The sequence below is a fragment of the Drosophila gunungcola genome, unplaced genomic scaffold (assembly GCF_025200985.1).
Source record: "Drosophila gunungcola strain Sukarami unplaced genomic scaffold, Dgunungcola_SK_2 000001F, whole genome shotgun sequence".
In the NCBI taxonomy this organism is placed as follows: domain Eukaryota; kingdom Metazoa; phylum Arthropoda; class Insecta; order Diptera; family Drosophilidae; genus Drosophila; species Drosophila gunungcola.
The window spans coordinates 18,356,531-18,383,776 of NW_026453197.1; the positions used below are offsets into that span (position 1 = coordinate 18,356,531).

Here is a 27,246-nt window from a genome sequence, read left to right on the forward strand (position 1 = left end):
GCCCCCAGTAATTTGTCACTCACGCTCCTTCCAACTCTCACTGGGCCACACATTATATATATATCGTGTCATTAAAGACCCAAAACCGAAGTACAGTTCACATAGTTATGGTTTACTATGGTTAACTCAGGCACTTGCGTAACCCTCCCAAAGTTCATTGGCTTTCCCCGAAGTCGGGTTTCTGCAGGTGACCTCCGGGGACCTTGAAAAGAAAGTTGGTCCACTCTAATGACACCGTTTTCTAGACCAATAACTATCAACAAGAAAAAAATATAGAAATTACATAAGTGCATAGTTCGGGAAGTGCATTTTGTTTAAGGTGAACCATTTATATTATAAAAGATTTATAATGCTTGGTAATCAAGCCTAACTAGTTACATTTGAGTTTGAACCACCTAATGACACCGGTTTGTAGACCAATTAATATAAACAGGTACACTAAACAAAATAAACTATATAAATTATATAAGTGCATTTTTAGTTTAAGGTGAAAAATGTAGATTATAAAACAAACTTATCTATTTAATTACTTTAAACAGATTTCCCTTTTTTTTACCATAATAAAAGCCAAGTACAAACAATTCCGTTCTAAACAGTAGATTTTAATTACTTTTAACCATTTAAGCCAATCCTCCGCCAACCGATTGGTATATAAGCTTCTTTAGAGTTCTTTCAACAACTACAATTCCATTACATTTACTAAATTTTAAATTTGTATGACATCTTTGATTTTTGCTTTGCGATTTAACAACATTTAAAAACTACGATTCAACATTTGCTTCCACATATTGCTTATAAGGAGAGCACAGCGAGGGAGAAGGATTTGGGATTGTATTCGAGTTGTGCCACAATTTGGCCATATATATTTGGTTTTTCGTTAGAAGAAATGCATATAAACATTGCTCTTGGTGAATGTTTTGTTGACAATATAACGTTGTTTACAATTAATTTTTAGTATAGTATGCTACAAACTCTTGGATTTCTTTTGGGTTTTCTTACACAGCGCAACTAACAATTAATTAGAGTAGGTTTCTTTTGGGTTTTTAATGGCTACTTATTTTGCTTTACCGATATAGGTAGTTTAAAAGTTTCCCATTACGCTTAGGTTGCATTAGTCTATAATACAATTATCACATTCCTTTTGATGATGATATATATTCGGTTTTAATTTGCATCTTGACTCGATTTTTATAACTACACTCGCTACGCCGGCTAATCCGTGATTATTATTGCTTAAGGGATCTCCCACGAAAGGGGTCGTATTTATAATATATCTAGCTGGGAACTGAATTTAATTGCGATTTATCACTAGGCAGGCTTACGGACTAGTTCACTTAGTTTACTAGCATGACATTTAAAGCGCACAGAAAGGAACACAGTAGCGTAGCAGACAAAAATCGAGGGAGTGGGGGAAATACATCCCAGCCCCCTCCACTATCCTGTATCTATAGTATATAGTATCTAGACCATGCCGAATCCCTCGCTGCCCTCGCTGATGGCCAAAAGCAGCGACTTTTCGAACTGCTCGTAACTCTCGTAGTCCGGCAAACACAGCTGGTTGAAGCTGTAATCGAAAAAGTTTCGGTTTTTTAGTAAACGGTGAGATTAAAAAATGGTAAACACTTCCACCCACCAGGTGTGCGCCGTGGGCAGGTTGCCAAAGGTCGGGGCCGCCGTTATCTGGAACTGCGGATTCAGCTCCTGAAATCCTCCCGGCGGCAGCTGCGAACATCCAGTGGTGAACTGCAGCAGCCGGGCCATCTCCGTCTGGCTAAAGTTGCTCACTCCGGCCCAAAACCAGGCCAAAACCCGCCGGAACTCCGCCGAATTGCCGTTGGCGATGTGGTGCGACTTGAAGTCGCTGATGGAATACTCCCCGGTGCCGCACATCAGCAGCTGTAGCAGGGAAAATAATTAATTAATGGGATACAATTAAGTTAACACCACAATTAAAAAAAAATAATAAATAATAAACATGACCTAAAATAGCCTAAAATAGTAGCCTACCATAAAACGTTAAGAATTAAGTATGTGCCATTTTTGTATAAATAAATATGGTAATTCAATAAATATATTGAACTTTGATTCTTATCCGTTGCGGTTTTTAGATACTTTAAATAAGAAAACTTTTAAATTTATAACAACTGCTTTTTTGACTCTATTTAAAATTGATTTTAGTATTTTAAAATGTAGTTTAATTTGTAACCATATGTAACTTAAATAAAAATCTTTTAAGGCGAATAAGAACTATTTTAAATAATATTAAATATTTTTCACATTAACTTATATATTTTGAGATAAAATCACCTCCAGTTCGTTTTCATCGAAAATGCTGAGCAGGTTATCCGGTATAATGGAGTTTAGACCTTTCAGGAAACTATCGACCTCATCCTTGACACTGTTGCACAAACGTTGCTGGGCCAAAGAGTCCAGGTACTGATTTTTGGTGGCATTGGTCACTCGTGTCTTGGCCCCGTTAGGAATCAGCTCGATGGTCTTGCTCAGCTGCCCACTGCTGGCGTCGTACATCTCCTCCACGAAGTACAGCTCCAAGGTGTCCGTGGCATCCAAATCGGTGTCCAGGATGTACTTGATCTTGGACAAGTACAAGTCGGGGTCATCTTGCTCGAAGTACTGGAATTAAAAAACAGGTGATGTTATTAATAAGAAAGAAAATATATATATATTGTCGAGTTTTTTCCTACAAAATGTTCTTGAAAATTGAAAAATTTATTTCAAAAGGCAAAGCATTTATTTAATGATAAATTTAATTTTTGTATTTAGGATAATACGCTATACAGTAATTGCTCCATTGCCGTGTTTTTATACATTTATCCATGAATATTAAACAGAATATTCTTTAAATGCAATAATATATTGTGAATACTATAATTATGCTCCAGGGTAATTGCTGCCTTTGCCATCTTTATTAAGATTTTTCCGTGAAAATTCAACAGAATATATTTTAAATGTAATACTAAAATGTACTATTAATTTTTAAACGGTTTCTTATGAACAAAAATCACAAAAATTAGAATTATCGAATAAACTCATTTCTCCCTAATTCTTTAATCATAATACAAATTAGAAACTTACCTTATAGTGTACTCTTAGCCCAATAAGCTGCGCCAAAAACGAGCGACTGAATCTGGCCCTGACCAGCTGACGATAGCTTCCGCCCAGAGCGCTCTCGAAGAGGCATTTACCAACAATCTTGCCGGCAAACTCAAAGTGCTTCAGCTTGAGATGGGCAGGTCGCGTGGGATTCGGATGAACGAGAGCCTGGTGCTTGTCGTGAAAGGTGCAGAAGAGGCCGCCGCGGGCATCGAAGAGGGAGCTGCAGACCAGCTCGAACCATTCCCGCCTCAGTCCGCCCCAGTCGATGCCCTGTTCGCCCTGGAAGGTGACCTCAAAGTTGCCACACCAGTCGGACACCGAGAATCCCTTGGCCGCCTTCATGCTGCTCTCCAGGATCTTCTCACGCTGAACCTTCAGAGCCATCTTCTCATGATAGTAGCTGGCATGGAATTTGCGCACCTCGTGGTAGAAAAAGTCCTGTTTATCCTTGAAAGTCTCCGATCCGCCAATGTTCTTAAGCAGAAAGTGTGTAAATGTGGCAGCTATGATGTTCCGATCCTTCGAGGCCAACTCGATTTTGGGCTGAGCTCCATCGTCGATGATGAAAACAGGGCCATGTAGCTGGGAGACCAACTGCGGCAGGAAATGGAACTTGGTCGATGGACACAGTCGGAAGGTGGCGATTCTCTTGGGTATAAACTTCAGGATCATCTCCTTGATGGTCACCTGGAAGATCAGCGAGTTCTGAGCCCTCACATTTCACTCGACATCACAGAGCTGAGGTGCTGGCCACTCACCTGTTTCGGTCCCACATAGCAGAGCACCTTTCGCGGCTTGTTCTTCGACACTCCAAAAATGCTCAGCAGTTTGGCCTCATAGCAGATGTTGTGCTTCCTGGAGGCTATGTTCTTGTGCACCAAAGTGGTGTCGCTGCCTAAAAGAGTTTACAAATTGGAATATACTTTTTATTAGATTTCAATCATTACTTACTACTCAACACAATGATGTCGAAGTCGCCATTGGGCAGCTGTTGATCCCGGTAACTGATCACGGCCCTCAGGCAAGTTGGCTCTGGGAAAAGTGCTGTCACCGAAACTCGAGAGTTGACCCTGTCGTAGGCAAAAACAATCGCGTGCTGCAGCTTTTCCACCGGAACGCCATGCAAGTCATATATTGCCACTTGGTAGCCCTAAAAATATATTGGGAGAAATTTTGTGAGCTTGAAAGCGAATCCTTAAACAGTAAAATTAAATCATATTTATTTCTGTTTTATTTAGATTACTTATAAATTCAAATGCGGTTTGAGTGTATTTTACTTTACTATTTTATAAGAAGTAGAATTCCGTAATTTGTAATTTCTTTTAATATATGTATCGAACAAAAATGATGTATTATTTATTTTTAAAAGTTCCTTATTAAGATACCCACCTGCAGGGCCTCATCCGATTGGTTCTGGTCGAAGAGGCACGAGTTGCCGAACTCATCTCGTGGCTCAATGTGCATTAAAGTGGGTGCGCCTGCGCAGCAGATGACCGTGCTGGCTGGTCGGATGAACCGCGATCGCCTGGCATCGATGGCTCCGGGGAGAAAGGATCGCAGGAATGGGGAGCCGGCGATGTGACTGGCCCCGATCAGCACGGATATCTTGTATTGGCCCGCCGTTCGCACCGTGAACTTGACCTTGGCGATATTGGCGTTGTTGGGATCGGTGGAGGAGCCCAGCTCGCTTATGGTGACCACCTTGCGGGTGCCCTCGGTGACCTCGACGAAGAACTGGTCCGTATCACAGATGGGATAGGGCTGTCCATTCCGCTGGAAGAATCGCACCACGAAGCACATGGTGCCGCCCACGCTGGCGGGATCCTTCCAATCCCACTGCACCTTGCAGTTGGCGGGCAGCAAATACTTCCCGGTTACGTATTGCAGTAGGGAATGACGGGCCTGGAAAGGGATATGCAAAAAAAATGATTGCATAATTAAGAAAACTTAACTAATAAACATAGTACTAGCAACGAGGTTTCTTCTGGCTGTTTTAAAGATAGTTACAAAATTTTTTATGGTGACTTATGGTAAAAAAGATTTTTTATGTTTTACAACGTTATACAAGAAATATACAAATATATATACAAATTTGAATTTGAATTTGAAAATTTACTAAAATTAAAAAGATGTAGATTTTAATGTAATTCGATTGGGAATATTAGTACGAGCTTCACAAGGTATAACAAAGGTATAATATTTCCATTAATTATAAATAAAATTTTTGATTTCAATTTGTTCTGCCGAAGTGGGTTTCCTTTTTTTTTTTAAATTTTGTAAAAAATCTTGGAGTCAATTTATTTCCTAAAGATCCTCTTACCTCTGGGGCCAGTGAGGGCTGCGTCATGGCAGCCAGGGTGACGAGGCCGGCGACTGAGACGGATACGACCAGCATGCCACCCCATGTCCAGGCGTCCTGGTGCTGGCTGCTCTTGACCACCGTCGACCAGAGCTGCGCCTTCAGGGCGTCCAGTTGTGCCTTCGACGTGGGTAGATTCTGGCGGGCTCCCGACCACAGCTGCCAGTCCTTGCCAAGGATCTTGCTGGCCCGCGAGTCCTCCAGCCAATAGACGTCCTCCAGCGAGGCAACCTCCACGGCCAGCAGTCGCTGGTAGTGGTGCTGCAGCCGATGGTCCCGCAGCCACTCGCGCAGGATCAACTTCTGCTGCAGATGCAGAGCGGCCCGCTGCAGACGCTGTTCGTCCAGGGGCGGCAGTTCCGGCAGACGCTCCGGATCGCCACAACTCGACAAGGAGGAGATGCCTGGAAAGAAGGAACAATTTCATTTTATTTTTTTACGGCTTTAAATAGGTTTATCTCAAATATAAGTCAACGATTTAGGTCATTACATCTTCAGTAAAGTAATAAGTTTATAATAAATATAGCAGCCCTTAAAGCGAGAGTAAAATATTAGTATACAAAATGAACTACATTCCACAAATCTTTATTTTCAAGTCCTTACAAAAATAGACGCACATTTAAGTCCAAAATAGAAGATTTAAATGCTTTCATCTTAATGAATCATTTTATAATTTAAATTCACCCAATCTGAATTAAATTTGATAACTTAAGGTTAATAATAAAACAGTTAAACAGCGGGGAAAAAAACCCAGCGGCGTCTGTTAAATAGGCCCAACTTTTCTGGTAATTGAGTTTAATGGTTTAAGTTTGGGTAACTTTGCCGTCATGTCATCTGTTTGCCGATGTCATCATCAACGTGGTGGCGCTTTCCATCCGTCAACAGAACTCGGGACTAAGGACTCAACGACTTCCGATAGTGTCTAAAATTACAGGCCAACTAATTTGGCCAGGCGACTACGTCAATGCCGTGATGTCCTCCTCTGTACTGCCTTCCAAAAAAACTTCCAATCAATTACATTTCAATTTTTTATGACTTAACCCAATGCCAAACCGAAAATAGCCAGAGAAAACGACATTTAATGAGTTGTTTGTCTCTTATCGCTGGTTGAAATCGAAAATAGGGGACTCCCCCCAGCGAAAAACGACTCGTTTGAAGGTTTAACCCTGTTGTTACTGAGTTCCTGCTTTTCCCTCCAATCGCATCGAGGCGAAAAACTTTCATTCTGTTTTTAGTTGGTGCTGTAAGCTTTGACTTTTCACCATGTATAAAGTTAAGTGGGTGACAAAGACAAAGAAGCCAAACTTTGGGGAGCGTAGAATAAAGTAGAACGAGAAACGCAGTGGTTGAATTTAATATGCTAAGTAACTTCGAAGAAGAAAAATAAGTGCAACTGTCCCGCAGACATAAGAAATTATAGTTAAAATATTCATGAAAAAATTGTCTGCAATTTGCAGGGCAAACGAAGTCAAGAATAACAATTTTCTTCAAAAACAAATATACTTTCTTATTATAAAAGTTTTGAGACACGGGTGACTGGCTTAAATATTTATATTTTTGGGGTACCAGCTAGTAAATTATTTAAATTCTTTATGAATATAATTATTTATTATTGAATTGGAGTTGCAGGTTTTTTTTTTTAATTTGCACATGCTTTTAAAACCAACTATTCAAAAAAATGATTATGAAGTTATCGCAAACTGAATACAAACCTTAACAAGATTTAAGCTAGAATCTCTGTGGATGGTAGCTTCCAATTAACCCCTGGAAAACTCAGACATGCCGTCTAGTTAACCCCGGTGAAATGCGATGCCAGATCACTTAAGCCCGGCTCCCACTTCGGACCACAAAATCCAGCTAAGCCAGAAGCGAATACCCAACTTAGTTTTCGTTCAGGGACCGCAGAAAAAACGTACCAGACCAAACTGAACCGCAAAACTAGTAACGTGCAAACGAAACCCAGACCAATTGTGGTTTTTTGGGCAAGAGTGGCAGCAAAGCTCCTTGTACAAAAAAAAGTACAAATAAAAGAATTTTTCGTGTAGGAGAAGGTCGATGGTAGGCAAAGTTTGCGTGCCTGACATTCGAAAACGAATTCATTTCGTTACCAATTTCTTTCGTATTTCCACAAGCCCACAACCCCTCCGCCCCCGAATTTCCAACTTGTTCATATTTCGCGCGAAACGAACAACTTCCGTTTGATTTGGCCAAGGCGATAGGAATTACGTATATATTCGATGGCAGAAAAATGCCTGAAAAGTCAAAAGTGCCAACAATGAAAAGTTACTTTCTAAGGGCCCTCTGCTTACCCTTCCTTAATCCCTAGTTATTTGTATAATTAAAGTATTTCCATTGCATATTTAATGGCGCTGCAGTAGACGACCTTTGCCCCGATGGCTGAACAGGAATAACTAATCGTTTTTAATTAAGGACCAACAAGAGAGCAGAGAGGGTGAATAAAAAGGGAAAAGCTGGAAAAGTCACAAAAGTGGCGAGCTGACAAACAAAGCTGAGGGGAAAGGGGGCCCGCTAAATGAAAATGCCTTCTGAAGGTTAAAACGCGACGTGCAAGGATGATGATATAGATGATGGGCATGATGATGATGATAAATGTCAAGTGAAAGCTTCGAGGGGGCCAAAAGCAGCAATGACTGATGAGGACCGACTTTTGACAGTTGAAGCTGAAAAGATGATGGAGGGAAGGCAGGTGAAATAAATGCCCTAAGTGACTGAAGCCCCGAGCACTCAAAAGGGACAAAATATAGACGAAGATAATTCCCTTATCAAAAGTTACTTAATGACTTCAAAATAAAAGTAATTAAAGGAGCTTAGAGTGGGATATAATTCCAAAGATGCGAGAAATTTAATATAGTGAGCTTGGCACTAAGCTTTAATTTTATTTTCATAATGTTTTGGTTGAGCTTAAAAACTATTGAATTATAAATAAACCAAATCAATTACTTATGTCAGACGAACTACTAGGCGTATACTTGATGGTTTCAGTGGCGTGACAAAACATTCTTGGCCATTTTTATATTTTTATTAAAAATTCTCAATTAATTCTGGCAAACGAACAACGAGGCGTATACTTGATGTAGTTATCTATAATTAATTAACTTTATGGCTGTGCAACTAATTAATTTTGTAGATTGTACACTAAAATGACATATCAAATATATGACTGGGATTTTTACTAAAAACTAACGCACTGCTTAAAAGGTAATCAAAATTAAACCCTTTTTTACACTAAGGGTTTATTTATTCCAAGAAAAAATCCCTTACCCATCGCTTCACCAAAACACAATCTTACTTCGACCGTGGGAAAACTCTTGCCTTTCGTAGATCTCATTACTCCCCCCACTTTGATATGGCTTACGATCATCGATATGTCGTAGCCGTTTGCATAATCGGGGGGAAACCCTTTATAAGTTACATAGCTACGGATAAGGATTAAATCCGGTCTGAGAGCGGCATCTTCGGGTCGACATTGCATCTGACCCATATGTTTACGGGGAACTATTCCTTTTTCCTTCTGTTAATTTTGACAAACAACTCGAAAAAGACCTGCTAAATTTCGAATTCAGCTAGTAATAATGGGAATTTTCCCTTTACTTGGTCCCTTTGTTCACTCATTAGCACATTGCCATCGGATGGCAAAGGAAAAGCCGTGCCAAAGTGCTGGGCAAATGTTTGCAGAACGAGCCAACTTGGCCTATTAGCCAACGGATGCTTAAGGGCTAAAATTTTAATGTCCTACTCTTACAGTACAGTGGAATAAAAATAGACGATTTTTCTAAAACTTTTTAAAAAAGTGTTATTATTAATTTAAATCAAAGTAGCAGAACATTTTATAATTTTAAAGGTTTTTTTAAGGATTTCTGCCAAAATTAAAAATTACAACTATCTAGTCTTATAAAAAACTAAATAAAAAAACTAACAGATATTGAGGAGCTCAGATAATAGGTAATAAATAAGTACTTCATATGAGTTAAAGTATTAGGAAAATATAACAGAAAGTATTTCTTCCTTACTTTTTAATAACAATTATCTATCTCTATAAAAAACTAAAAAAAAACCAATAGATATTGAGAAGCTCAGATAAAAGGTTATAAATAAAACACGTGGAATTGAAAGGACACATAAACATTTTTATACAGCAGTTATCTGTTTCTTCTTGAAATTGATTTTACAATTTCGAAACGTGCTGTTATTGCACAATGCCCAGCTTTTTCCAGGGGGATGCATGGAATGATTTCGCTGTTTATTGTTTGGTTTTGACTGTCTGCCCTCGCTTTTCCTCCGCTTTTCTCCTGGAAATGCCCGCTTTTCCCGCACCCCCCACATATTCTCTCTTTTTGTGCTTTTGCTCCATTGTTATCCCTGCATTGTTGTGCTCTTTGCTTTATCCTTTCTTATCGATTGTTCTCTGACGATGGAGGCTGCAGAAATTACAATTTGGATGACATTCGATCGCAGAGTGGTGCGGTATGCGGCTTGCAGGAAAAATGAAGTGGAAGAGAGGAAAGGGGGCGATTAAGGTTGCCACAACAAAAGCCACAATATTTTCCTTAACCCCCTTTGCTTCTTTTGTGTTTGTTTACCAAAGTGAAAAATGATAAAATTGCCAGCTTCATCTTCCAGCGAGGACATCCTGTGTGTGTTCCCCGAGTTGGGAACTCGCCCCATTATATTCAACCCTTGTACATGCACTTTAAATAATATTATATCAAAATATAAGCAATAAATGATAAGATAATGTACTTATTACTTATATAATCATTATTTGTCAAAAATATTTTGTAGTTTAAAAAATTATAAATGCTATAAGAATGTGCTCTACTCTTTAAAATAAAGTTTTAAGCTAATTGACGAAAAGGTGTCCTTTAATATTTCTCTGAGTGCAGAACTGGTATTTCTCCCTTAAAAAATATTTGATTCGAAAAGGCAAGGTATAAAAAAAATTTTTTTAATTGTTTCCATATTTTTATTCAATACCTTTGACAAGAAATATTGTGGATTAAAGTTTCTCTGGTGAAAATATTTCACTAGCAATGGAGAAACAGGGCGAGTGAACAATATCTGCTGGCTGCACTCGACAGCTGCAACAAATTCATCCACAAATATTTCATCTGCTTACAATAATTTATGTTGCCTGTCTGCAGCAGACAACCCAACAAGAAAACATGTGGCAGGAGCGAGGTATATTTGCATATTTAATTTAAAATAAAGCGCACTCTTTGCTTTGGCAGTAAGAACACACATACAGAAGTGTAGAGAGAAACTCATACGAATGCAGGAGCACTCACCCTGGGCCTGCCACACTTGCCTCAAGTGGCGGCATAAATTCAAATGCCACTTTGGCAACAGTCTCGGCAAATTACGTATACGCAATGTAGGCACACAAACGACAACATCCCTCTCTCTTTTTCTCTCTTTGTCTCCGTTTCCCCGTGTTGGTTCCCAAGTGTCCTTACGGCAATCTGTGCTCCTTCCCCCTCCCCCTCACAACCCCCATTTATGGTCTCCCTTCTCGCAGGACCTCCTCGTTTCCATCTCACTTCCCCGTTGACTGCTTGCAATATAAAATTCGCAATTTGGGCAAAATCTGCAGCCAAATACTAAATGCGAAGGAATTGCAATACGTTGTAAATGTGTCCCTATGGTTTCAACTATCTCATCTAAAACTGATATTTATGCATTTACTTAACAAGTCTTTTAAAAAATATGGTAATTGACCTGGGAATATTAATACTCAAATTATTTTGGAAAAGTTTCAGTAATGATAAGACTAACACATGTTTAGTTATAAAAAATCGTATTTTCAAGCATAGCAGGAATAACAAAACGAAAATCATTTCAAATTTAATAAATGTAGAATATAAGAATTAAACGTTTGATAAATTTGATAAATTTATAAAATACGAATTATTAATTTGTAGCTAATATTTTAGCAAATATTTCAAACCCTTATATATTTTTATTAAACCGTAACAACACAATTTATTTGTTAAATAAAATTATTTTACCAAGAAGAATGATTTAATTTAGCTGTAGTCCTTAGGAAACTTTCAAATCCCTAAAATCTACGGCCCTTAGGCGAAGTCCAAACACCAAGGGTAAACCCCATAAAATCTGTCTCAAATCTGGCTCTGAATCTCTAACTATATCCCCCCATCTAGACAATGACCAACTTTCTCTGGCCAGAGAACAATTTCATTTATTTGGAAAAACATTTGGGCACAAGCACACACACACACACACACACACAGCAATTCGTAGAGCCTTGGCCTCCGGGGAGAGACAGCAATGGAGACAGGATAAGAGGACAGGTGCAGGAAAAGTGACAGGAACGCCGACAGCGGAAGTGCAGGAAAAGAAGCCATCATCACATAGTTTCCTAGCCTGCCCTTTTCGTTCCACCCCAAGATGCAGTTTACCTAAGACTGGACAGACAAAATGAGCGTTGCAATAAAATTTTTAAACACTCACACTTGGGGCGGCAGGCATTTGGGGGAAAAAAGGGGAAAGGCAGAGATGAGGGGCGAAATGTGTTGCCTTGGCAATTGCCTGCAAATGATGCCACAGCCAAGAGTCTCAGGCAAACGATGACTACCTCGTTGGCAGGCGACAGGAAATAAGCAGGCAGAAGAAGGCAAAGGCAAAGAAAATCATTGAGAGTATAAGAAAACTATTAGGAGGAGAACAGACAAAGGAAGCACAGTGAAAAACTTTTAAATATTTTAGTATCAACATTTACAGAGCCTTCGGCTAAGTTTTTTTCGACTTTAAGAAGTCTATATTTTCCTAAGCAAGAATCCAGTTGTGTTGTTTATTTTAATTCCCTTTTTACTATTATTTTTTGTTTATTTATTTTAAGAAGAATTTACACTATTTGGACAATTATTCTTAAGTAAATAAATGAATTATTTAAAATATAACCTTTTTTCTTTTACTATTATTTTTTTTATATTTTATTTAGCAAACGAGTTATGTTGTTTTGTTTTATCTAAAATGTTGACTTTATTCTTTCATTAGTATATTTTATTTATTTTATTTAAAATGATTTTAAGTATTAAGAAGAAATTTGTATTTATCTGACTATAAGAAGTTTCTGGTTCCTATCACTATTTCTTTAAGCAACAAACTGGTTATACAATTTACTTTAAATATAATATAAAATATATTTTACAATCTATATATACTATTCTTTTTTTACTTAATAACAAGCAAAGATTGTTCTGAACTAAGTATCATCTTAAGAAGCAAAGAGTTCGATTTGCTTAATTACAATAAATATTTTTTTCTTTTAACTTTAATTTGTTAAAGTATTTTATTGAGCTCTGTTCCACCGTTTTTACCTATAAGTTTTTAAAATTTAAATAAACTAAACAGCAAATATTGTGCTGTACTATGTATAATGTTAAAAAGTTAAAAGTTTATCTGACTAACATTTTTTATGACTTTAAAAAGTTTCTGGGGCTCTCATATCAAAACTAGGCATCCCTATTACTTAAGTTAACTTTTATTTGTTTCACATATTAAAGATTTTGTTTAAACTTTTCCTCAGTGGCTTTAAAAAAGTGAAAAGGATGAAAGCTAGACAGGTGGTCTCATCTTGCACCTCTGACTTGGAACTTCCTTCGGCCGTCGTCAAACTAACCGCAGCTGTTGCACCTGACTTCATCGTTCACCTTTGACCCCTTTCCTCCCCCTTTTTTTTGGTCACTCCTCCTTTCGTTTTTTTTTTTTTTGGCTGCTTTACATTTTTGCGGCAAGGATGCAAACTTGTATCCTTTGCATGCGGGCAGCCCGCACAAGCCACACAGCCATGGGGGAAAGGCGGGTGTATTCCCACCCCCCAAAACCACCCCTCTAACCACACCCCCTCTTCATCATGGGGGTGTGACATTAAATGTCGCTTAATTTGAGTGCCCCTTGGCAGCAGCAGCTGTTGCCGATGGGACTCGAAATGGAATGGCGTGGCATGAAAATGTTGGTAACATTTGGCACTGCGGGTTCTTTGGCTGCATTAGAAAACCACAGATGCAGAGGCAAGGAGGAAAAACCCCAGCAGACAGGAGCATTATTCACACTCAGAAATCTGTCAGGGATAAAAGAAATAAATTCTTGAAAGACTCCACATATAAATTGCAGTTGCATTCGTGCAATTATCGATTTTTAATTGAGTAATAGAAGAGAGAGAATCTATGAAATCATGTTAAATAAATACTGGTTTAATGTTTTTATTATTAATGGCAGTTAAAATTTTATTTGTGAAAATAAACTAAGAGATGCCAAATTTAAAAAATTAATTGGCTTTAAAAGCTCAACATGAGGGAAATTAATAAAATATAAATGTTTTTAAATAGTTTTGAAAGCGGTTTAATAATGAAGATTATTTATTTTAATGGAATTAATTTAACTAAACAGTCTTCGTTTTAGTGCTTTTGTGCTTATCTCATCAAAAATGCACTGTAATAACTTAACATTTTGCATTAAATCACAAGTTTAAACATTATTTCAGACACGCTCTCTGACAAAATGCAAATTCAAATGTAATTTCAATTGGAGAATTAAAAGTCATTACAGCTCTGGCCATCAACGCAAATTTATGCGATATATATGCATTTGCAGAATTGTTATGCAAACAACTGCAGGCGAACGCCCACCAAAAAAAAACTCTTAACCTACTTCCGGCAGAAGAGAGAGAAATATATAGAAAACAGTGAGGGATGGCATAAATTCCATTATATATTCATTAATTTAAAACTCGACCAGGCCAGAACTTAATCAAAATTTGCTGCTGCTCGCACATGCCATAAACATAGTTTCATAGTTTCGTTATTTGATTTCCGTTGTGTTTCGGGCAATTTAATTAAGCACTCAGCCTTTTTGTTTCTAGCTGGCAGGCGGAAAACTGCATTTCCCTGTAACCGTATACGTGAAAATCCACAAAAACCAATTTGCAACTTTAATGCACACACACACACACACACACGAAAAGCGGGGGCGGGGGCGGGGAAACCCACCGACACGCCCACTGAAAAGCAGTGAGAAATCCACTGACATGAGCCTGCAACTTGTACCCGTCCCTGCTCCTCGATTCTTTTCGGATTATATTTTGCTTTGGCTGCATCTAACTGGGTAAAGAGAAGCCAAATTGGGTTAAAACCATAATGCCAAAGTATTAATGTTGCACTTAGAGTGGGTGAAGAGTGGGTTTTCAGAAGGTGAAACCGCAAACATGAACCGGTTTGGTTTGGGTAACCTGTATATATATGGCATACGTATATATCTGCATGTGCGGCAAACATGGCAGAAAACATTTGCCAACTGCCATCAGCACAGAATGCAACCGGCAAATGGAAAGCCTTTCTCTCGGAGCCCCAGCAATTAATGGCCCAAAGGGTAAAGCGGAGAAAGGGCACCAATCGGAAGTTCTAACTGCAGGTGTTGGGCATGCAAATACCCTTGGGTAGCTAAATTTATTAAATAAACTATATAGAAACCAATAAAGATAGACATAACGGTCCACTCGAAATGGATATTAATAGTTCGGTATATTACAAATCAATAATTGCATTTTCCTGTTAATAAACCCTTCTGATTTTTTGATACTCTTATATCAAAGAGAAAAAGGCAATTAAATGTTGTTTACTTTTTAAATATATTTAAAGAAGAATTCATCAAAAAGATTTTCACCTTATTTATAATGACCAATGATAATTTTCATTTTGCTCTAATCTAAAAATAGAGATAATTTTTTGTAATTAAAGCCTTATGATTTTAAATTGATTGTTTTTTGTTGTGTATTTCTTTATGCAAACCGAAATTATTTAAAAAAAACCTCCAGTAGGTTTTCACTTATTTTCTCAAATGACTTTTTCTTGGACACTCTAATAAACATCATAATCCTTATTTACTAAATTTTAAGTTTCAAATTTATTGGAAATATCCATTATAAAGCATTTTAATGTTTTGATCTACCAAATTTGTTTTCTGTGTGAAATTAAAAGAAGAAATTTTATAAATAATTATAGAACCTTTTAAGAAAGACCGCAGTTCTCATTCACTAAATTTCCGAGCTCAATGTTAATATAAGCTTCTAATAAAGACCGACAGCAAAGCGAGGTAGCTATTATTCATATATTCCAGAGTAGATTCTCTCTGTGGAAAGCAAACACCTGCTCACTATTGAAAAGCCCTGCACGAGGGTAAGGAAATTCTGAAAACGCAGGTTGAACATGGAATATTTGCTTGCCTACGCTCGCACACATGCATACATTAGTAGGATATCCCCTCTCTTTTTCTCCCCTTCATATCGACGCTCTCTCTTTTCGCGCACTGCCAACATGAAAATTCGCATAAACAAATTTACACGAACGAAGCTGCAACACTTTGGTATTTGCCAATTGGAGTTTCGACATTGTATTTGTATTCATGTGCCCGTGTGTGCGAAGCCTGCAGTTGTGTTTGTGTGTGTGAGTGTGTGTGTGTGCGTATATATGTGTGCAGTGGGTGAAGGTCCTGCGTTGGTTTATACGGGAAATAATTTACTTATTGCAAGTTTTTACATCAGGAGTTTTAAAAGTGAACGGAATTTCTGCGAATACATCCGAATGGCCAAAGTGATAAATTCACTTTGGAATGTACGCAATAAATAACACAACAGGAATAATAAAACTTAATAAAATTCATAGGCTGATAAAATTTAAAGAAAAAAAATTGAGAAAACTATTTTATTGATTTTTAAGTATTTTTAAATAAACATGTACGTTGCCTACAATTTTAATTTTTATTTAAGTTAAACTAAAATGTAATCATTAAGCTTGAATTATACAAAAAAAAACCAAAGGGTAAAATTGATTTTCAGCTTTTTTAGCCGGAATGGTACTTATTGGCATCGCTAAATTGCATGAAAAGGAAACAGTGGAACTGCATTAATGCAATTATTCCTTTTCAGTCGATAAAATGGGATTAAAAAAACACTAATTAATCCTATCAGTTGTCAGCCATCAGAATTTAAGTGGACAATCCAGTTAAAAGCTGTCATTAATGAGGCTGCAAGACTTATCCATTTGACACAATGCTGATTCGTTTTTATCTATACTTTTTTTATTTCAATGTAAGCTAAAGCTATAATCTTTTAAGTAAAATTGATTCTTTAAAATGTAATTAATTTTGTTGACTATAAAGAAAAAATTTAAAGCGGCGCCGAATTGGTTTAGTATATTTATTTAATCCTTGATAAATAAAATAAATCTAATTTTTAATCATTTGAGACTTTTATTTCCCAAAATGTCACATTTTTCTTAACTTAAATTTCTAAAAAGGCGGCAAATTGATTTCAAAATTTCCTTGGCCAAACACTGCAGATGTTGCATCATTTGGCTTGCACTTTGCCATTTCAATTTCCCTGTCTATAAATGCGGCCAGACTTAGGCCGCCCCCCTCCCCGAAAACAGCTTACACATTACGTGCATAAGAGCACTTTGCTGGCCATTTGCGTTTTGCATTTCGGACTGGCTTTTAGTTGGTTCTAAACCCCTTCCACAGATTGACCCCACAATCCCCATTTCTAAGGGTTATGTCACTTGCATGCAAGCGATATCAAAACCAACCCACGAACGGAAAAAAAACCAGCTCAAACCGCACTTGACTTTCGTTTTAATTAGGAATAGGAAAAACGAACACCAATTGCACGTGTGAGGCTCAATGCGAAGGTTGGCCCAGGTTTTACTCAGGGGATTCACGGCAAAAGTTCACAGTGAAAATTATTTTACAAATTTATTATCAGTAGTTTTTTAGTAATATTATTTTTATTTTTTTTTGGGTTAAAATTTCACCCTAAAAATTAAAACAATAAAAACTCTTTTAGTGAAATTTATATTTGTATATTCCATAACATTACATTAGGTATCTTTATTTTCAACCTTAAAGGTATCATTAAAAGGGACTGCTATTTTTTTTCTATATACAAAATTTTTTGTATGTCACATCAGAGATGTGAGTTCAACACTTTTGATCGGTATTAAGAACAGATTTATTATGTTCAAATGTTTAAATCGACTTTCACTAAAATAAGAAATATTATCTGAACCATAAAATTTCATAAGAAATATATAAAAAATATCAATGTTCTCTGTGCACCGTATGAGCTGGGGAAGCGGAAACGGAAGCACTTGAGATTGAGCGCCATATTGCGCATACGCCGCATTAGCCCAAGTCAAATAAAGAACCCGAATTTGAATTTGACGCACCCGGTACATGCGGTTTCTTCTGGCGAATTAGCCCATTCCATAACCCACTTTATAACCCATTTTTTTAAACACTTAACTCACCTGATGACGACGACTGCGAATGGCGCATTGTGGTGGCCATGGCAATGGAATTTATTTCCGACTCGGGCGACCACATTGTGATCTCACTTCCTTATATATCTGGCTCGTCCACAACTTAATGGCTAAGTTATGTTTGCCATGAATTCTTGTTTTTTTTTTGTTTGTTAGGCCTTCTTTTATTTTTTGTGTTATTTTGTAATTTTTAATTTATTAAAAAAGTTTCGGTCGGAAAGTTTTGACATATTTCATGCATAGCAGCGGATTACTAACGACCGATGGCAGTTGCCGGGGCGGGGGGCGTGGTTCTTGCTAACAAAACTCTATATATATGTATATATATACAGCACCTTTTTCGTATAAGTTTGGTTAAAGTTTTATTGAAAAAATGAAAAACATTCACAAAAAAAACATAAACTCAAAGTGTGAAAAGGAACAAGTGGAAAATTTATAATGAAATGAAATGGATAGCCCAATGCTTCTTGCCTTGAGGAAACTACAGAATAAAAGTTGGCAAAGCTAAATTAGACAACGGCACTTCGGTTCGTAAGACAATCAAATTAAACAAATTTTTATACTTATATTTATATTTATAATTAAGTTTAAATTGTAGACTTGATTGTTGAATTTGGAATTAGACTAACTAACAGCCTTTTATAACAAATTCATTTTTAACATAGAATACTTTTAATATTTTTTTTAAGACTTTAAGGCAACATTTTATTTAATTAAATTAAATGAATAAATGAAACACATTGCCAGCTCCATAATAGTTTTTCAGCATTTCCATTTCGTTTTCCTCTTTTCCTTATTTTCTCCTCTAATTTTGCAGTAATTTTCGCTCTTTGTCTGCCAAGAAAATATATGAAACTTGCCAAGAGCTTAAATCAAAATGAAAGTTTATTCTCTCTATTTTCCCTCCCCAGTAATCCCCACCCATTTCGTCCTGCCTCTTTTCTATAATCCAGTGCCTTTATGACCGCCATTAGCTGGGAGGAGAAGTATCCTCCTTGTTCACCCCCCGCAGTCTTAATTTTAAACACATTTTCAAGTGGCAAGTGCCAAATGACAGTGGCAACGAAACAACAACACCATCGATCTGCATCCTTGGGAAAAAGGGGAGGGAAAGTGGGTGAAAAACTAGGGAAAACTAGGAGCGTTTGATGACACTGTAAACACATACCTCCCTATTTACCCCATTGTCTCGCCTCAAATTGCTGTCATTAACTTAAAAGTGCAAGGAGCAACTAAAGAATGGACACCGAAAAAAAAGATTCAAAATAATTGTCAGTTAATTAACAAAAAAGTAACTTTTTAAAAAATTAATATATCTGAAATTATAGTTGTGATAATCTAATCATTGTAAAGATAGTTCTTTAATAGATTACAGTAACAATATTTTTCTCAGTGCATCGGAACACAAAAGCTCCTTGTTGTTGACCTGACAAGGACAACTATTCCAGATCTAGTATATATATATATATATATATACCTAGAAAAGACCCAAGTTAACTCAGAACATTGCGTGTTATATATATTTATATATATCTATATCTAGAAAAGACCCAAGTTAACTCAGAACATTGCGTGTGCTGTTTTTCTCGATTTGCCCCTTTTTATATATAGTTGCGCGATGTTTATTTACACAGCTGACACTCAATTACATTCAAGTGTGTGAGACGTGAGAGGAGAAAAGGAGGAGAAAGTGAAGAAAGCAGGCTATGGTCCTCTCTAAAGAGAAATTGCTGAGAACAGCTCAATAAAAACTACAAACGATTTGCGCGTGCCATCTTGACAAGGATAATAAACAAGCAAGTTTGCAGCAGACAGGACAAAAACAGACAACCGAGAACTTAGATGAATTGGGAGAAACTTTCCAGATAAGTAACAAATGTATTATCGAACGAAAGAACAGCATTTCAAAAGATAAACATTTTAAATTTTAAAAGTTTAAAATCGGTTTTTGAATGAATTGCCTTATTTTATGTATTTAGCGTAGGCAACCTATAAATAAATCCCTCTAATTTATTATTATATACCTTTCTGAAATCTTGAACTATCTGGGCTATCTGAACTATAATCCCATTCCCTTTTTCCATTGGGCAATCGAATCCTGTCAGTGGCTGCCACATCGATGTGAAGAAGTCACCCATCTTGATTCGTAAGCCCGATAGGAGAAAACCTCTGACCAAGCTTGGACAGCGCCAATATTTATTGATGGCACTCTCGACATTGACAGTGGGGCAAAAACGTGAGCGAAAATTATGCGGCATCTCCCCTTTTTTTCCACAGAAGCCAATAATTTCGTAACAGCCACCGAAGCAGATTCTCCGATGATGATGATGATAATAATCATCTTCATCATCATCATGCTGGGGAAAGGTGGCCATTGATGGCGCCATTTTTGTTTTTGTTTGCGACTTTCTTCTGTGTGTGTGTGTGTGTGTGTGTGAGTGTGTATGTATGTGAGGGTCCTGCTCCTGTGTGCGAGATGTCTGGTAATGCGAGCTGACAAAACTTTATCCGTGTGTCTGGCATTTGTTTGACTGCGTTCGTGTGTGTTTACCGTCGGAATTTGAAATGAAAGTGAGCTGTTCATTTGCTTTGGGGTCATCAAAGCCCGCACACACAAAAAAATTGGAAATTAAAAAAGAAGTAAAACTAAGCTGACAACACAAAATATTGGTTTTAGTGCATTTAGCCTACAAAAACTATATATATCATAAGTTTAAAGTCCTTAAAAGTTAATTTATAAAGTCTGTTTGAAAATTGTTTATTGTCAATCGATCTTATTTGAAAATTGGCATTAAAAATGGTACAAATTAAATAATAATAACAAATTGGTATCTTACTAAAAATGTTTATAATACAAATAACTATAAAAACCTCATGATAATAAATTTTAGAAATCAAATTTATGATTTACTGCAAATTGAGTTCTTGCAACTAAATTATTGTTAACTTAAACTTTTAAAAAACAAAAGATAATTGAGATTGATTAAAATTCAATTATTTGTAGTTTTCCTTAGTGCATGACCAATCTGCCCTTCATTTACCATTTCCCCTTCCTATTCTTGCGTGTAAAGTAAATGTTGGCTCGTGTCATATTTTGTTGTTTTACGAGTTGGCCAAAGAAAAAAAAACAAAATAAAAAATAGACGAGGCAAGCAACAAAAAAGGACAAGTCAGGCCTATGCCTATGCTAACCATAACTTGTCATAAGTCCGGGGGGTTCTTGAGTTCTCAAGTCGAAGATACGAGTAGGGCCAAATATAGGCATGATACTGAAACTTTTATGACTACAAATTTCTTTAGTGCAAAACCGGGTCGAAATGCGTACTTTATGTTAATGCCCAGTGAAGAGGGAAAAGGATCTAGGCTTTTGGTGGGGCCAGGACTGAGTTGAGGTCGGGAAAGTCGCAGATGGAAAACGACTAAGGCTACGGGGGAAATGCGGCGAGATTGAGAGACTGCGGCAAAGTTTTTGCCACCCTGCATGACGGCGAATGTTGGGCCATAAACTACAAAACTATAAACTGCTAAGGAATTGTATATAAATAAGTTATTTAGTAGAGTCCAATATATTTGTTAGCATAAATATTAAAATTTGAGTGCCTAAAAGTAGGCAATAAATATGGACTTATTTAAATTTATTAAATTGCAATTTATGTTTTTGTTTATACTTGTATTTTATTTTATTGCCTTTTATAGCAATAATCTAAATTTCACTTATTTAGTTTAAAAAAAAAATTTTAATTTTAAGTATTACAAATCTTAATTAGGAAATTTGTACATGGTAAAATATACTTTCTTTGATAAATCAACCTGCAATTCTCATAGCGCTAGTGTTTTATTGCACGATTTCCTTTGAACAATATTTTTTCCAGGGTATCACAAATGAGATATCTTTTTTCATTTCCTCATAAACTCAGTTCTAAACTCTTTCTCATTTTCTTTGGCTTGCTCACTTTTTTGTTGTCTTCCGTCGCTGTTATGCAAGTTGAAAATAATCTTTTGCGTTGAAATGCGCAAATGTTTTTTTTGTTTTTTTTTCCCATACGCTTTGTTTGTTCATTCAAGGACGCAACAAAAGCTAGCAACAATATGATAATTTCGCAATGAAGGAGGCGGCTAAAGCCAGAGCGAGATGTTGGGAAACTTGGCTGCTGCATTATTATAATTGTGGCTGACAAATGCGACAAGAACAAAAGCTACAACAAGGATATACCACAAAATGCTGTCGAGGGCCATGGCAATAATGATAACTAACCGCAGAAGAGCGCTGGCGGCGCTGAGGAGACATATAATAGATAGGTACGGGCGAAATTCCATAGCAAGAACTTAAAATCCTGAAAGTGATATCAATGGGCATTGAAGGAAGAGATTTTCTGGGCAATTACAAATATAAAATAAAAACAAAATATTTGATAAATAAATTTGTATACATTTTCCATAATTTCAGCATTCTAAACTATGTGTCTAAAATGAAAACACTTAATAAAATGCAGCTTGCCCTTTTAAAATATTTTTAAATCTCCAGAAAATACGGAATAAGGATAATTGTTTTTTTTATTTTTGAGAATTTTCCTCAAATAGGTATTTTTGCCAATTAAATCCTTGTATTTTAAATTGGCTAAAACGGTAACACGTATATTGATGTTTTACCGTAGGCAGAGTGTGTGCGAGAAGGATGGAGACAGGCAGGACGAGGGTTTCTGCTCTGACATCTTTGGCCTACATAACAAAAACAGTTGCAACTGTTACAGCACCCAGTGAAAGAGAGAGAAAGGGAGGGAGGAACGAGAAGGATATAGAGGGCGGGAGAGGAGAAAATAAAACGAAAGCGAGTGTGAGTGAGAGTAAGAGGAAGGCCCCTTGTAATTTGCACATGTGTTGGCCTTGTTGTTTTTGTCTGCCATTTGGATTTTGTTGTGTTTCTTGTTGTTGTTTTTGTGCCCTAACTGTTTTTTTTCATGGTGTTTTTTTTTGTGTTTTTATTATTTTTTCTTCACTTTGTTTTCTGTCTCTTGGCACTTGTGTCATTTTTAACTGCTTGCGAGTCTCCGCAGGCTCACAGTTGGGTATAAAAACCTTTTAATTTGCCCAGCCGCACACTCCACGCCCCCCTTGACCCACCCAACGCCCACTTTTCCCGACAAAACAAGCGCAATTTCCTTTTAATTTCCTTGCAGGCCGGATTGAAACGAACAAAAACGAAAACAGAAAGCAAAAAAAAGGTTTTCGGTCCGCAAACCAAGAAATGGAAATACTTTGTTTGCTCTCTCTGCCTTTGACGGACATTGGTCAATGTTTACCAAACAATTATTTCCTCTTTTTGTAGCACAAACTAAATGCTTCCGACTCTCTACGTTCCATTCTTTTCCTTCCTATTTCCCATTTCGATTGGGCAACCAATTTGGTTTGACTCGCATTTCTGTCTTTATGGTGATATGCAAATGTTTTCTTTACATTGTATTCATATTTTTTATTTTTTTGATTTGTTATTGCCTCTATCAGCTCTATCTTCTTTCTTTTTTGGTGGGCTCTATTTTTGGCTGCGGAAATGGAAATCAGCGATTTGGCGGGGTTTGATCAGCGCGGTTCCATGGTGTAATGGTTAGCACTCAGGACTCTGAATCCTGCGATCCGAGTTCAAATCTCGGTGGAACCTGAGAAGAATCCTTTTTATTTTTTTTTTATTTCTGGGAATGGGTTTTTATATAATTAAATAGGTGTAGTACTAAGAAATGGTATGTATTTGATTCTTTTGGTAATTCTATACAATTTATTTTCTCATATTCTTTAGCGTTATATAAGAACAGGTTGAACAACTTTAGTCTGACCTCTCCCACAAACATTAAAACATACATACATTATACCAATCATTCCCCAAACGCTACTTTATGCATAATTGACCGCACAAGACCCTTTTTGCTCTCTCGTGCTGTTAACTCATTAATTAATATGCAGGTCAAAAGTAAATGCGATTTAAAGGTTAAGCACGTGTGTAGGAGAGGAAAATTGCGAAGGGAAAAAATTGTGGAAAATGGTAGGTGCGACATCAAGAATTCGACTGGACATGGACTTGGTCAAGTGCAAAATGGAGAGCAGTGGTAGGGAACGAATGTCATCAAAATGAATTGCCAATTAATTCTTTATGAGCGGGCCGATCTGTCAGAGCCAAAAAAAGGGGAATACCGCAACAACAACGACTTCCAAAGACAGTTAAAGTCACGCTTAAAGAAAATAAAATTTTAGCTACATTTAGCCTAAAAAAAATGATAAATAAAAATGATTTTATTTCCGCTTTATTACAATTATATTTTTGTTTTGCTTTTGAAGACATGAGCATTGTAAATTTTGTTCAAATGTGTCATAAAAAGCTAATAACTCTCTAACTTTTTTGTTTTTCCGGATTAACCACAAAATAGTTTTTAGAAAATGTAAGCATTTATCATAAAAATTGTGTATCAATACTGAAAATGAAATTTAACATAATTATAATTATGACATCGGAAATAATGATTTTTTTTTAAATATTTCTTTCAAAATTGCCATGCTTAATTTGCGAATTATTTCGCTGTGTACACACATTGAACAAAGTGAAGATGAGTAAGTCGGTTTATTTAGATAGGATAATGGAACACACGAGCCGAAAACACAACGGAGTTAAGTCCGGGAGGAGGTTGGAGACCTATAAAATAGCTGCGCACTGAAGTGTAAGGACGACCTGGGGGAAAATTCATTTCCCCGGCCACGCCAACAATAAAAAATTAATATGCCAAAATGTGGAAAATTGTTCGCCGCGAAATTTGGTCTCTACATGCATTCATTTTTGGACCCAGTGCGTATTAGCTGAGATTAGCTATGGATCATTAGCTTTGAGTGGGTGTCTCAATGGAGTAAATTCTACGGGGAGGTTCCTAATAAAAAAAACACGTGCTTCCTTATTTAGGTTAGGGCTCTTTTTCGTGGCAGTATTGTCCTCGTTGTCACGAATTGTTTTGACAACTTTTGCGTGGAAAAAAGGAAAAGTGAGGCTAAAATATGGGCAAAAACTAAACGCGATGTAAGCACAAGAAATCATAGCTCTTGGCGTTTTTCGGCCATATTTATTGGGCTTGTTATTGGTTTATCTGTATGGTTTTTGTTTTTTTTTTTTTTTGTATTTGTGTTATTTGTTTTTGCTGTTGTACCAAAGAAAAACGGGGGAAAAAACGCGGCGGTTTTCCAGGCGGTTGGAAATGTGAAACCAGCGCGTCTCGAAGTAAAACCAAAACTGAGCATTTAAGGACATTTACGATTGATTTTATACCGAAAGCCTGACTCCGAAAACCAAAACCGAGTGACACAGAAACCCCTCGTGTCCTGCGAAAGAAGCCGAAAAATTACGAGGACCCGATTCGGAAAGAAAAGCTTTTGCTGCATCTTGGTACACTCTTTTTAAACCCACACCCTCGCCAAATCCAGCAGGTTGTTTTCTGTTTGGCGCGCTTGATTAAAATTACATTATCATTAGATACGGCAGCATGTGCTTACGGTACAACCAGTGCGAAAAGGTCTTAACCATATGCTCAAATACAACATTTTTTTTCCCTAATGGCTTTTTGATCTTGGTATCGCTCTACCTTGTTGCGAAATGGTATGCGTTAAAAATGTATTTGTAAAGGGTTCACATGCTTCACATTTAACTTATGCTAATTTGTAGACAAAAATCATTTAAAACTATATCTAGGCCTAGATTTAATTGTGATTTACTTTTTACTAACACATCTCAAATTTTCTATGCCTTATAATTGTTCAAGTTGAAAATAAAATTAAGCCACTTTCCAAAATATTCATAAAATAAATGATAGGAAAACCTAAAACAGTTAAAAAAATCAAGTAGACTATTTAGTGTTAATCAAACCAAGTATTGTAACTGGAAATTCGGGTAAATTACAAAAAAGTCTTTACCGACTATACCAATTTTTAGGTTGATGACTGATATATCACATTGGGTTACAAAGGGTTAAACAATTCCAACGCCTCGAGTTCAAAGACATGTTTATCAAGCATGGGTTTTTTCTTAGCCATAGCAACAGAATCGTTTTTAATTATCTTTTGGCGCCCAGCCAATCAACAAAAACAATAACAACTCAAAACCATCTATAATAGATGGGAATTTCTGAAAGCAACTTTCTCTTCTATGATCTTTGGTGGCGGAGTTAGGTAGATTCATTAGAAAACTGCCAATTGGCTGCCAGCTTTCATAGAGGTTCTATGGTGTAATGGTTAGCACTCAGGACTCTGAATCCTGCGATCCGAGTTCAAATCTCGGTAGAACCTAGACGACATTTTTTTTTGTTCTTTTTTTTTTTCTTATTATTTTTTTTTGTTCTAATACATTATTAGTCAATAGATTGTTATTTATGATAATTTTAAACTCTGTAAGACCTTCTGATCTTTGCCATTATTTTGTAGTTAACTGTGGGAAAGCAGAAGATCAGCGAGGTTCCATGGTGTAATGGTTAGCACTCAGGACTCTGAATCCTGCGATCCGAGTTCAAATCTCGGTGGAACCTGACTTACGATCTATTTTTTTTTAATTAAAAATAACTAGAATTGATTTTTTTCTTTATAAGCTAATTGACTAACACCCCAAATATAACAAGTTTTTTATCGCAGCACGTGTGTTAAGAAAGCTTTCAAAGCTCAAATAGTCAACAATGTACCGAAAGTTTCCGAGGGAAAGAGACGGGAAGTGACCCCCAACAGCAAATACAACAAATTAAAAATATAAACAAAAGCCACAGGCAACGACATTAAGACCACGATAAGGCGTAATCTATCGATTTCGGAATAATAATGCAATTAATTAAACCGACTTACCTTTATTGCGAAACAATTCTTTGTAGGATGATAGGTTCTCCGAGTCCAGCCATTCGTCGACGGAGGGAAGGGGCGGGGCAGTGTGGTGGGCGCTGGGATGCGAGGACCAAATCAATAGCACTATCTTTACCAGCGAAACGGTAAACATCAAGCTCAACACCACGGCAATTAGGACCTTTAACGAGCGTTTCAACATAATCTCAAAAAATCCCGATTAAATGCGCGCAACCGTCTCTTTCTAGCAGCAGTCTTAAATTTTTGTTTTGGCGCTACAAAGGAAAACAATAGCTGAGCAAACTCTATCCATAGCCACACGCGATAAACAAGGTGAGCATTGTTCCAAAGGGTATTAAATTACTTTCGATATGATATGATTTATGCGGAAAAAAGCGCAGAGTGGTGCAAAAATGCAGCGAGAGCAAAAAATAAATGCACTTCTTCTTCGTTGTTGGCTGCAACTGTCATTCTGATACCAACAAAAAAATACACTTTTGCCATTCACAAAAATAACTAAACACAGCTGTTGAGCGGGGACATCTACCACTAAGCAGATAACACAAC

At 36.9% G+C, this 27,246-nt stretch overlaps 1 protein-coding gene and 3 non-coding genes across 10 annotated transcripts; 3 read left to right on the plus strand and 1 right to left on the minus strand.

Annotated features, from left to right (window-relative positions):
* Positions 1-581: 581 nt before the first annotated feature.
* On the minus strand, positions 582-27,130 carry LOC128262591 (apoptosis-resistant E3 ubiquitin protein ligase 1). 7 transcript variants are annotated; one of them, XM_052996935.1, is made up of 10 exons: positions 27,044-27,123; positions 26,686-26,954; positions 5,438-5,880; positions 4,507-5,019; positions 4,069-4,267; positions 3,876-4,012; positions 3,097-3,822; positions 2,308-2,634; positions 1,634-1,896; positions 582-1,564 (listed from the first exon to the last, which is right to left on the minus strand). In XM_052996935.1, exons 2-10 carry the CDS (start codon positions 26,879-26,881, stop codon positions 1,462-1,464), a joined length of 2,907 nt encoding a protein of 968 aa, XP_052852895.1. In that variant the 5' UTR covers positions 26,882-26,954; positions 27,044-27,123; the 3' UTR covers positions 582-1,461. The 7 variants fall into 7 exon arrangements, with proteins under 7 accessions (XP_052852895.1, XP_052852897.1, XP_052852899.1 ...); XM_052996937.1 differs by lacking the exons at positions 26,686-26,954; positions 27,044-27,123 and adding exons at positions 17,818-18,135; positions 25,011-25,099; XM_052996939.1 differs by lacking the exons at positions 26,686-26,954; positions 27,044-27,123 and adding exons at positions 17,818-17,990; positions 25,011-25,094.
* On the plus strand, positions 23,414-23,485 carry Trnaq-cug (transfer RNA glutamine (anticodon CUG)). The gene has a single exon. It is a non-coding gene; the product is annotated as a tRNA-Gln (tRNA).
* Positions 26,071-26,142, plus strand: Trnaq-cug (transfer RNA glutamine (anticodon CUG)). Its single transcript has one exon. It is a non-coding gene; the product is annotated as a tRNA-Gln (tRNA).
* On the plus strand, positions 26,307-26,378 carry Trnaq-cug (transfer RNA glutamine (anticodon CUG)). The gene has a single exon. It is a non-coding gene; the product is annotated as a tRNA-Gln (tRNA).
* Positions 27,131-27,246: the final 116 nt, after the last annotated feature.

Coding starts and splice junctions, on each gene's coding strand:
- LOC128262591 (XM_052996932.1), bottom strand. CDS start 8,978: ATGGGTCAGATGCAATGTCGACCCGAAGATGCCGCTCTCAGACCGGAT. Junction 5,020..5,437: donor AGCCCTCACTGGCCCCAGAG/GTAAGAGGATCT, acceptor ATCCCTTTCCAG/GCCCGTCATTCCCTACTGCA. Junction 3,823..3,875: donor GCTATGTGGGACCGAAACAG/GTGAGTGGCCAG, acceptor GTGAGGGCTCAG/AACTCGCTGATCTTCCAGGT.